Source organism: Carassius auratus, chromosome 19 (genome assembly GCF_003368295.1).
Source record: "Carassius auratus strain Wakin chromosome 19, ASM336829v1, whole genome shotgun sequence".
NCBI classification, from domain to species: domain Eukaryota; kingdom Metazoa; phylum Chordata; class Actinopteri; order Cypriniformes; family Cyprinidae; genus Carassius; species Carassius auratus.
The window spans coordinates 19,094,654-19,107,755 of NC_039261.1; the positions used below are offsets into that span (position 1 = coordinate 19,094,654).

Below are 13,102 nucleotides of genomic sequence, written 5' to 3' on the forward strand. Positions count from 1 at the left end.
TCCATTTAACCACATTGTTGATTCACACATGTTGTTTGATGCTGATGCTGATATGTTTACACATAATATCTTTAGCATATTTTTTGTTCTTATTCACACATTATTTCAACACTCATGAAACGTCTCTGGAGAGGGAGGTTGGAGTCTTGTTTGAGCGTGTGAGAGAGACAGAAAGCAGAAGTGACATATCTTCTCCGATCACACCGTTTCCTCTCACAGTTACACAGCGGAAGAAAAGCCACTTCCTCAAAAAGACATAACAGGCTCCTCTCAAGCACCTCCGACTGCAAGACGCAGGTAAACACACATCTGCGTCCGTCTGTGCTCCGCTGCCATCGGGATGGAGGCGTTCAGCTCGAAGGACATGGCCATGAAGGCCCAGAAGAAGATCCTCAGTCACATGGCCAGTAAGTCGGTGGCGCATATGTTCATCGATGACAACAGCGGCGAGGTTCTGGACGAGCTGTACCGCGTCTCCAAAGAGCACTCGGGGAACCGCACCGAGGCCCAGAAGGTGGTGAAGAACATGATCAAGATCGCCGTGAAGGTGGGGGTTCTGTTCAAACATGACAAGTTCAGCGCGGAGGAGCTGAGTGTGGCACAGGACTTCAGGAAAAAACTCCACAGCGGAGCCATGACGGCCATCAGCTTCCAGGAGGTACAAACACTCACATTCATCAGTCATATTTACATGCTAACGGTGTGTTATAATTAATCATCGTCAGTGCTACTGCTGATAGTCTTATAGTTCAGTGTGTGCGTCTTCCTGCAGCGTTTGTGGTGTCATTTCACACCAGCCAGGAAGAAACCACTTAGACACCATCAACAGTAACCTAGCGGCCACATAGCGACTACACAGAACACCCCAGGAACAGCATAGCAACTACTTAGAGAACCCTAGCAACCACCCAAAAAACACCTTAGGGTGTCAAACTTAATTCATGGAAGACCGGAGTCCTGCAGAGTTCAGATTCCACCCTCATTAAACTAATCAAGTTCTTCAGGCTAATTTTAACACTACATGGTATGTGTGTTGGAGCAGGGAACAAAATGATAATAAACATAACTGCAACTTTTTATGCCACAATTCTGACCTTTTTTTTTTTTTTTTTTTTTTTTTTTTACAATTGCGAGTTTATATCTCTCAGTTCTTACTTTTTCCCTCAAGAATTGCCTGATACAAACTCTCTACTCTCACAACTCTAACTTTTTTTTATTGTGAGCGATATAAACTCACAATTGCAACTTACAAAATCAGAATTGCGAGATATAAACTCACAGTTTATAAAACATAGTCTTTTTTTCTTCTCAGAACTGGACTTAACTCACAATTGAGAGTTTATATCTCACGACTCTTGAGAAAACTCAGAATTGCGAGATACAAACTCGCAATTACGAGAAAAATGTCTGACTTTTTTTTTTCAGGATTCTGACTTTATTTCTTGCAGTTCCGAGTTTATAAATCACAATTCTGACTTTGTAACTCCAAATTCTAAGTTTATTTCTCACAAAAAAAGTCAGAATTGTGAGATAAAAAGTCACAATAATCAATTTTATTCAGTGGAGGAAACAGGCTTCCATAGTTTTTCTGCTAATGCTCTATTCTCAATAGTAAAGAATAAGGACTCTTATTTTGAAATGTCTTAAAACTATGCAATATGTGCAAAAATGTACTAATCAAAGGAGTCATATGATGCTTTTATAAAGATCATTATTTGGTGTATTTGGTGTAACAGAATATGCTGACATGCTTTAATGTTCAAAAATCATATTCTTTTTCAAATACTGTACATTATTGTAGGTCCTCTATGCCCCGCCTCTCTCAAACGCACAATTTCCTTCTGAAAAGCACAGTCTGCTCTGATTGGCCAAATTACCCACTTCTTTCTTTAAGTGAACATTTAGGCGGCTTTACACAAATATTCCCACATAGTGATGTAGACATGTGGAGGCGTGTTTGAACGTGGTGTTTTAGGGGGCGTGGCAGAGTCTTATCTTTGATGAAGAATATCTCTTTGGATTTGAGACTTTAATCGTTGCAACTTCACATATCTTTTCTATGCACAATCAGCTTGTACCACTCCAAAAAGAAATTAAAACTTTTTTTTTTCTTTTTTTTTTTTAAGTGTTGCTCCTTTTTGAGTCACTTTGTTTTAAAGTGTTTGCTAAATGCATGAATGAATAATGAGCGTGCGTGTCTCTGCTTCAGGTGGAGTTCACCTTTGATAAGAACGTGATGATGGAGCTGCTGTCCGAGTGTCGTGATTTACTGCTGAAGCTGGTGGAGAAGCACCTGACGCCCAAATCTCTGGACCGCATCAGACACGTGTTCAACCATTACTCGGACCCGGAGCTCCTCACACACCTGTACGACCCTCATGGCACGCTGTGGCCCAACCTCAGCAAGATCTGCACGGGTCTGAACCGCATGATAGAAGAGGGCAAGCTCTGAACACAGAGTTGGACTGAGAGACTGGACTGCAGAGCTTCTGTACCTGTGCTCAGAGACACTGATCGTCTCCTGAACATCCCTCCAGGCTGTTTGGGCGATTCGCACTAGACATGTCAAGAACACGTGCAGCTCATATTTCATATCTCAAAACCGAATCAGGAAGATTTAAAGGGACAGTACACAGTTCTTTTTCTTTTTTTTTAATACTGAAAGTTCTGAAGGTTCAGAAAACATTTACTTACAGGGAATGTTAGCAAAAGTTTTTAGAACACTTTTTTTATATATATATATTTTATATATAACTTTTAGCTGGGTTTCTTCTGTGGAACACAAAATATAAGTAAATGCGGTCCAATAAAATACATGTAATATTCAACAGTCATACAGTTTTGGAACAAATATATGATGTCAGAATGATTGTTTTTGGGTGAACAATCTCTTTATCAAACATTACGTTTTGCAAAAGACAAAAATCAATTTTAATATGATTAGGCTTTTGTTTTTATTATTATCTTCTCCCATGAAAATTACCAAATAGAACTTATGCAACACTGGATTTTATGCATATTTCTACAGTATTCACAGTAAAATAATACATTACTGTTTTCTTGTTTTTGTTCAAAAGCAGCAGTATTAGAGTTTAACACAGAATGGAGCATCTGAATGGATTAAAGTTTAATAATAAAGTATTGTTTTGTTTCAAATATTCTCTACAGAAGCCTTTTCTTCAACTCTGTGATTTTTTGATATCATCTGGTCTATCTTTTTGTCACCATACGTCATCTCAGTTATTTAACGTCCACTTCAACTGCAGATCTGAGAACTAAAACTGAAATGTTCTCACGCTCAGGATCATCCGAGACCAGGATGAGTTTGATTCTTCATCAGATTTGTAGAAATGTAGCATTGCATCAGTGTCTCATCAATGGATGCTCTGCAGTGAATGGGTGCCGTCAGAATGAGAGTCCAAACAGCTGATAAAAACATGTATTTTAGTTAAAAATGTCTTAATGCTGGATTTGTTTCAGCTTTTGTCTTCTCCAGATGTTAACTGATGGACTGGAGTGCTGTGGATTATTGAGATGTTTTTATCAGCTGTTTGGACTCTCATTCTGACGGCACCCATTCACTGCAGAGCATCCATTGAAGAGATACCGATGCAATGCTACATGTATTTCTGGTAAGTCTCGCGGATAATGCGGAAAGCTTGGGCGTTAGCGTCATGGGGTTGCGATACGGCGCTGGTTTATGGGTAACAGGACACACCTACTGAATCATATGGGCGGGGCTAGAGTGAGCCGAAGAAGGGAAGGCAGAGTTAAATGCCTCATTGGGACTGAAGGTGATGTAAGTGCGAGAGCAAAGAGACCCCGCCCCCTAAGCAAAGGAAGGTGGGCGTGGCTTGGGGGCGTGTCCTGGTCCAGCCTATAACAGGAGATGAGAAGGTCTGTTATGCATCTTGTTAAAATCACTGACTAATCGTGATTTATCATATCCAAAATAAAATTCTTTGTTTATATGTGTGTGTACTGTGTATATTTATTAGATCAGAATTGATTTTAAAAAAAGGCAGTTATTAGCTAAATTCAAAAAGAAAAAAAATTTAATAAACTTATTCCAGCTTTTCAGAAACAAGTTATTGTTTTATAGTAATAGCAATTTTAGCATAACAAACCAGTTCCATCTAACCTCACCTATTCTTATTATTATTATTATTAATTACAGTTCATTAAGGTTTAAAGTACCCTTCCACATCCACGTTCTCCTCCTTCATGTGAGCGTCTGAGACCAGCCGCATCAGCACTCAATGATAGCGGAGGTTCGGCCCTTCAAAGCGTCTCTTCTTATGAACATGTCTCTTCTTATCGGCTTCTAAAAGCTCATAGTTTTCTGAAAACACACACACTGTAATGTGAACACACTCATAATTAAATACTGTTGTCATTCCTGAAATCTGGAAATCAGCTTTTGTTGTTTCTTTATTAAAAGGTTGTGAGATCCTACTAGATTACATATTTACAGACTAACGTCAAAGCTCTGTTTGGACTAAAATTTTAGAAAGTCTTATTAGTGATCAGCTGACTTATTTAAATGTAAACAAAGTGTTGTCTATTCATCAATCTGGTTTCATAAAAATAGTGCTGTAACAGCTGTTTTGAAAGTTTTAAATGATATTTTGGGATCGATTGATAATGGTGATTTTTGTGCTTCCCTTTTTATTGATTTATCAAAGGCTTCTGAGACCATGAAATATTTTTTAGATAGTTCTTTTATCTAGTCTTATTATTCCTTGGTTTAAAAGTGATTTTAATGGATGAACTCAATCTGTACCGGCTGATGGTTATCTGAATCACTGGAGATTTCCTAAACTCAGCATGTATAGGCTACGTTTAGTTTTTTTTCCCTGGTCTATCTGTTAATAACTAAATCAAATATATTTCAAGAATTTATTCCTCATATTGTATGTGTAGATGTACTGCAGATTTTGTAAAAAAAAAACTATATGTACTGCAGATTTTATAAAATAAAATAAAAACTAATTGTATCGCAGCCCATGTTGGCCAGGACCTTCATGTGTGTTTTCTGGTTAAATGTGTGTTAAATATGAGTGTGTGTGTTACCCAGTGATCTCAGGTTGCTCTCGGCGGTGAGTTTGGCCTCGGCGAGCACTTTTTAAAAACTTTGGTGTTTCACACTCATTCTCCTCATCTCTTCTGTCATTTGAGTTTTTTTTATCCAGTGAAAGCTCTTTCTAGATATATTTTTTGCTTTGGTTTTAGTTGACTATAAATATATATATATATATTAAAGTGTCAATACTTTTTAGAATTTATTTAGTTTATTGCCAAATCAGTTTCAGAGGCATTCCATGGCAAAAAATATTATACATTGGAAAAACAATACACTAGTACACAACACAAAATACAAAAATAAATAAAACAATTCTATAGCAAACTTTAGTAAATTAAATTATATAAAATAGATATTTAAAAGAAATTAATGTTTTTCTGGGTCAATCTTATAAAATGAGTCCTTAAGAGTTTGTCCTGATAATAACCTTTGTCTCATGACATTAAATAATGGGCTGAAAAATGTCTATATTATTTTTATTTATTCGTTTTTTTTATTTAGATATTTTAGTTTATCAAGTTAAACTTAATGAAAACGAGAACACAATAAGTTTAACTTGATCTACTAAAATAACTAAAACTGAAATCAAATAAATGCTAATACACATTAAAAAGATTATAAAAAGGGCAAGAAGACACAACAACATTTCTAAAATTAACTAAAATTAAAATGAAAACAGAAACTATTGAAACAACAAAAACTAATTCAAAACATTAATTGATCTACAGTGTGTGTGTAAGTGCCTCACTTTCTCCAAACTCCTGCAGCTCTTCAATGGTGCATCTGTCAACTTTGGGCCGCTTAGTCTTTAATTCTTCAGAAACTCTCTTCACTTTGGGTTTCGAGACCTTCAGTGGCTCCTGAAACACACACACACACACACACAAGTTAGTCATGCAGGAGCAGACAAGTGTGTGTGTGTGTGTGTCTGAGTGAGTGAGTGAGTGTGTGTCTGAGTGAGTGAGTGAGTGTGTGTCTGATTGAGTGAGTGAGTGTTTGTGTGCCTGAGTGTGTGTGTCTGAGTGAGTGTGTGTGTCTGAGTGTGTGTGTGTGTGTGTTAACACTCACGTCGTTGAATCCTCCATAAGTGGTCTTGTAAAACTCTTCTTCTTCTTCGTCGATAAACTCATCACCATCTTCTATAATATTACTCAATTCCTCTGTTTATCTGTCTCTGTGATGACACGAGTATAAATATGCTGCGCTATTACGTTCAGAGAAACTATTTAAAATCATCCATGAAATAATGTTGAAAACCACAACACAGCGAACGCGGAGAAAAGTCACTTCCGGTGCGCACGAGCATTCGAAGCTCAAGTGTAAAAAACTTTATATCGGTTAAACGAAATGTTGAAAATATAAATATAGTTAAACGTATTTTTAAACACATTTATTTCATGCTAAAAATACTACAAATATTGATATGCTTAATAAATCGCCTGCAATATAAACTGCTCAATTGGAAAAACTAATTTTGTGCTTAATTGCGCAGAAGTAGTGCTGAAGTATGATTAAAGATACTTGATTGTGCTAAAGTGGAAATATTGCAAGTTAAACTTTACATATTTAGCATTTAAAGACCGATATTATTCAAAAATCATACAATCCTCATCAAAAGTGACATTAAAACACATTTTTAGACTTAATATTAAGAAATGTGCATTGTTGTGCACGACTATTACGCAAAATAAAGTGTAAATATATACATTTTTATATCAGTAAGTCTCCAGTTATGTCACTAAATGTTAGTATATTTGGACTATACTTGAAATAAATATATTTGTATACATTTTCTACTAGGGGTAATTATGGGGAAAACTAAATTATCCCATCTAATTAATGCATAATAACCCTTATTTATTTATTTATTTATTTATTGTTCTTTTTTTTTTTTTTTTTTCATTCTTCAGAAAGTGTGAACACATATCTTTTATTTATTTCAGGACAGGTTTGGTCTGATATCTTCACATGTCCTCCTAAATTCTCCTGAATTGTTAAGTAGAGTTTATGAAGAGAAAATAAGAATGTGTTTCATATTTGAGCTCCATAAGATGGCAGCAAAAATCTTCACAACTTCATCAGTCTCACATGAGTTCAGAGGAAAGAAGCACCTCGTGTGATATCTGTGGACAAATACAAGCAGGCTACAGTTGTTTATTCAATAATTATTCAGTTTAATTTATCCATTTTTGTTTGTTTGTTTTTTCATTCAGGATTTATAAATTGCAAAATAATGTCCGGGTTTTGTCTTTGTTTGCGTAATGTTTTCATAATCGCTGAAGCTACTGGCTGAAAGCTAGTTTGACCAATAGCGTGCGGGCGTTGTTCAAAATCGACCAATCATGGCGAGAGAGTAGGCGGGCTCTAAAGAGAACGTCCAAAGCCATGCAAATACATGTGTATAATAAAAGAGAACTGAGGAGAGACAAGCAGCACAAAACAAAGACAAAATCTGGACATTTTAGGCCATTTAGAAAGATGTCCGGAGAAAAAGAGGGTCATGTGGTCACCATAATGAATCAGATCTGTGACTCAGTGTTTCTGTGTTGAAGTGTTCATTCATTCGTGTTGCTAGGATGCTTGTATTGTGTTTTGTGTCTTTTTTTGTGTAGTTCATAATCTAAAGAAACTGACAGACATGTGTGCCAGCAGCATTCTGATCATACCACAAATTCTGAGCTATTAAATCTTATGTCTGACCCCATACAGTGAAAATAAATAGGCTAAATAAAATAATAATTCAACACAACTAAAAAGAAACTTTTTAATTATTAAATATATCATAAAAATATTAAGTATATTAATTATTTTATTAAATATAAAGTTAAGATTATTAAATCATTGTAAATCTAGTTTTGATCTCTATGGGATATTACTTTTCACATTGCATTCAGTTCAATATGACATGCTTTTGAATATAAACACTGAAATTAAATGTATTTTAAATTCCAACGTATGTTTCATTGAGCTTCAATGGTTAGAACATATATTTAGCATTTATATTTAAAATATAGTTTGGCCAGAAATAGTTTTATTTTATTTTATTTTTATTCCAATCACAAGATCCCCTTGGATACATTGATATTTGATGTTTTACTGAATTAGTTAATGCATTATTAACTCAAAAGCAGCTGTAAAAGAGTTTCTTATGACATGACAGGATCTTTGCTCCAGCTCTAAACTCTCGTCATGTTCTTACACTGAGATAAAGATGACTGTTTTAATCACACACACCCTCAACTGAAACAAACACACCTCAACCACGTAACAAAAGAACATGCCGGCACACATTTTCTCTGGGTCACTCTGCGTGAGCATGTTTTATATTTTACTGCAGAATGCAAATTCATTAACAGCATCTCTGATGCAAATCATTAACAAATGTATCAGACGCTGCGCAGAATCACCTCTGAACCGCCTGATGAACGTCTGAGGAAACTGCAGAAATCAGTAAAAAAAGCTGCCTTTAATCAAAGTTCATGTGTCTCTTTAAATTATGAAAAATATTTTATTTCACCTATTGCCGAGGAAACATTTCTCGTTTTAGCTTTGTTTTAAAATATGAGCTAAAACAGAAAAAAATAAAAAGAACAAAATGAACAAACATGACTAAAACTTAAACTAAAATTATTTTTTTATTTATTTATTCATAATAATAAAACTGTGTTTAAAATGGATTAGTGTTGTATTAGGGTTATTACAGTAATTACAGTAAAACTGTGAATAAACATTTTAATGCTTGAAATAAAATAAACAGTAACTGAAATAAAATAAAATATAAAAAAATAACTCAAATAACTCAAACTAAAATCTAGGCCTAAATAAGAAATTATTTGAAAAAAATCAATAAAATTACAAAAATAAACTACAAAACTGTAACTAAAATTAAATGCAAACAAAATATAACCATAAAAATTATAATGATGTGTGCAATAATTAAAACACTTATACTTAATATATAATTAATACACCTATTATAAATAGCATCTATATATAAAAATAGAAATCATTAAAAATATGAATTAAACCTATAATGGTGATACTAAAATAGCATTACATCACAATACAATCAATGTTGTTGCTATAGAAACAAACACTTTAAATGTGTCAAGGATCTGTTATGTAACATCTGGGTCACTGAGTTTCACATCTGTTGGTAACCGTTACCATGACAACAGTGTGTGATTATGGGATGTGACTCCGCCCGCCGCTCAGTGCGTTCAGCATCACGATGAAACAAGTAAATTAAGAAACTCTTGATGATGGTGGGATTATCATGAGGGGGATTATCATTATCGTGATTATCAGATCCTGAGAGACGTCTCAATGCTTCAGGAGGATACCTGCTGCTGTTGAACGTCGAGAACAGTGGATATGAGCAGGAAAATCCCCAGCAATACCAAACCTGAGAAATGAGGTTATGGTCACGGTTAAATATGAAAAATATTTGGCGTGTCTATTTAGGTACTTTTCTCTCCGATATGAGCCTAAAAAACCCATACATTCATGTCACTCAGGAGATTTATTCATGTCAAACACCTTACATGCACTTTTATCAACAAGCAAAAGTCAAATGCCATAGAAAGAAGCATTCAGAATCAGAAAGAGCTTTATTGCCAAGTGTGCAAGGAATTTGTTTTAGTGATATAAGCTTCCACACAGAAACAAAAACACAAAAATCTAACACAAAATCTAACCATAAAGACAAATGTTGCAAAATACATCTGGAAAAAAATAAACAAATTCTATGAACAGTTTGTGCTATAGATGATAATGCAATAGAATAGAGTGAGATACAGGAGGTGGTAACAAATAAATATAAGGATATTGCACATTTTTATTGCATACAATAAAAAGAGCAGTGGGGAGAGAACATAGCCCTGTGGGACACCAGTGTTGGTGGAGCAGCTGTTTGACATGAATTTCCCCAGTCTCACTAACTGTTGCCTATCTGTCACTATCTGTCAGAAAGCTGGTGATCCACTGACAGACTCCAGAGATCTGTTGAAGATCTGTGAAAAGATGGGGGCCAGCTGGTTAGCAAGTGGTTGATTAGCCTCAGTGCAAGGGGATGGTGTCTTAGTTTGCGATGGCTCTCAGTCCTCTCCAAAATGAAGTTGAGTCATTGGAAGTAAACTGGTCTTCCAACTTTCTAGCGTAGGTCTTTTTAGCCGCTCTGATCTCTTTGTTCAGTGTGTTCCTGGCCTGATTGTACAAGACTCTGTCCCCATTTCTGTAGGCATCCTCTTTGGCCTGACGAAGATGTCTGAGTTTTACTGTAAACCATGGCTAGTGACACTCCAATCAGTGAGGTCAAAACAAGATTGTAAATCCTGCTCTGTTTCGCTTGTCCATCTCTTCACAGTCCTTACTACGGCTTTAGCAGATTTTAGTTTCTGCTTGTAGGTCGGTATAAGATGAACCAAACAGTGATCAGAGAGCCCCAAAGTTGCTCGTGGAACAGAGTGAAATGCATCCTTTATTGTGGTGTAACAGTGATCCGATATATTACTGTCTCTGGTGGGACATGTAACATGCTGTCTGTATTATCTGATTAGCCAGTTTCTGTAAGGCTGAGCTCACGTGCGCTTGCTGAGGAAAGTAGACACTCACCAGAATAAACGTGTGAGAAATCCATATTTGTCTGGGAGAGCAGAAGAAGTTTATCTGTTTAGTTGGATATAGAGCAGAGATTAGGCCATTTTCTGATCTTGACTGTCTTCCCCCGTCTGCGCGTCCTGAAGCGTTTGATCAGCGTAGCTGCTCAGCCGACTACAGCATTCAGTAAAACGTCAGAATAATTGATTGTGTGGTGTGTCCTGTCGAATGTTCAGCAGTTCATCCCTGTTGAAAATAATCGTGTTTGATAAACAAAAAACAGGAAAAACAAAGAAAAACAGCACAAACTCTGGAGACCCTAGCACTGAAGCAGCCGTGTGCGGTGACATCGCAAGCCTAATTTATAAGCTATAGAAATTAGAAAGTAATTGAAAGTAATTTTTTACATTTAAAGGACTTTTTTAATGCAAACACAAAGCGGAAAAATTGACAGTAGTGGATTCTTACTTAAAAATGTACATTTTGCTGTGATTTAGGGCAAAAGTGAATAACTCAATACATATCAAACGAGCTGTTAGAAGTGAAAAAGCAATAGTGAGTACATAATGAAAACTTACTCACACTTGTGTTACTGTCAGATCTAATATAGTCACACACCATATAGTCTTAGATATTAATTTTCAATCTTTTTGAAAATAGCTCGTTGCATTGTGCCTTGTTTGTATATGAATCAGTGGTAATATGAAGTGAACAAGTTCTTACATGTTCTACAGCGCTATTGCATCATAGAGTAAAACATTCCTCATGCTGTCATTTTGGCAGATTGCCTTCAATATAAGCTGTTTTTAGACTAGCAAGGAAGTGTTCTGAAACTTTAGGATGTTTTTTATTGTACAATGAGCTCTTACATGTGTCAAAAGATCAAGGGAATGTAGGTTTCTCAGTTCATGACCCTTTTAATGTGATGCATATTTGCCCGTCAAATATCAGTGAAACAGGTTAAAGTGCTGTACTAAAACTAATAAACTACATGTCAAGTCAATAAAATCAAGTGAGTAAAGTTTTCAAGGAACAGATTTCAGTGATTTGACTGCACACATTTTGAACAGATGAAATGTTGGATATGTGTTATTTTAATATCTTTCAGATGTTACTATAGTTTTACTTAATATTTTTGTTTTTACTTTTATATTTGCAGTATTTATTTTGTGTTTTGCCATTTTATTTGTATTTTTTATATATTTTTTAATCAATTCTGAATTCAGTTTTGTTATTTTAATGTAAATTTTAACTAAGATGACAACTAGAAACAAAAACAGTTAAAAAAGTGTTATGTTTTATTGTAACAATAATAATCATATATAAAGAAATGTTTAATTTTGGCCTAAATATATATATATATGTATATGCCAGACACAAACGACACACTGACTATCACTTGGTTTATCTGAAGGTGGGCATGATTTCTGCCGTTGTTCGGCTGTCTGTGTGACGCTGTGAATGTGGGTCATCAGGTCACGCAGCCTGATTTCACTTCCTGTGTGTGATTCACTGTCTTTTTCTGTACAGGACAAAAAAAGGTAATGTGAAGAATGACGAGGCTCTGGACACCACACCCACTGACGTCCGTGAAACATCTGATGCATTAACACAATATCTGCTTTTGTTTCTACAGGAGAAGTCAAACAAGTTTGAACCACATACGGGTGAGGAAATGATGACAGCATGTGCATATTTCCAGTTTTGGATGAACCATCCATAAAAACCACACACACACACACACACACACACACACAGACACACACACACACACACACACACACACACAGACACACACACATATATATATATATTCCGTTAGTTTTTTGCAGGAACAGTCTTATGTAATGTAGAGAACAGTTGATAGATTATATAAAAGTTTAAAATGTTAAAATTTCTAATAAAATATACTAAAGAGTTTAATAAAAGGTTCAAGTTTAAATTAAGTATAATAAAAAGTTGGATTTTATATTAAATATTATAAAAAGTTTAGGTTTTGTCAAAAGTATTTTATGTTTAAAAAGTTTGTTTAATATAAAATGTTAAAAAACATTAAGTTTAATATAAAATATAATAAAATGTTTAGGTTTTCTATAAAAGTTTTTAAGTTTAAAAATTTTAATATATAATGTAATAAAAAGTAAAGTTAAACAAAATAAAATAAGTTTTTAACTTTAAAAAGTTTAATATGAAATATAAAAAGTTAACATTTAAAACTTTGTTTCATAAAAAAGTTTTTCATTTTAAAAAGCTAAAGTTTATTTAAAATATTAAAAACATTATGTGTAATATAAATGTTAATATAAAACATTTAGGTTTTATATAACATTTTTAAGTTTAAAAGGATTATTTATAAAACATTATTAAAAAGATGGTTTACTAACAAATACAGTAAAAAGTTTAGTTTAATAGCTACAAAGT

The 13,102-nt window shown here is 34.6% G+C and overlaps 1 protein-coding gene and 1 pseudogene across 1 annotated transcript; one reads left to right on the forward strand and one right to left on the reverse strand.

Moving 5' to 3' along the window:
• The first annotated feature begins 195 nt into the window (after positions 1-195).
• On the forward strand, positions 196-3,156 carry LOC113119707 (tumor necrosis factor, alpha-induced protein 8-like protein 2 A). Its single transcript, XM_026289323.1, has 2 exons — positions 196-658; positions 2,210-3,156. The coding sequence occupies exons 1-2, from the start codon at positions 341-343 to the stop codon at positions 2,450-2,452; spliced, it is 561 nt and encodes a 186-aa protein (XP_026145108.1). The 5' UTR covers positions 196-340; the 3' UTR covers positions 2,453-3,156.
• A 379-nt stretch (positions 3,157-3,535) lies between these two features.
• Positions 3,536-12,153, reverse strand: LOC113120198 (vacuolar protein sorting-associated protein 72 homolog; annotated as a pseudogene).
• Between the last annotated feature and the right edge of the window lie 949 nt (positions 12,154-13,102).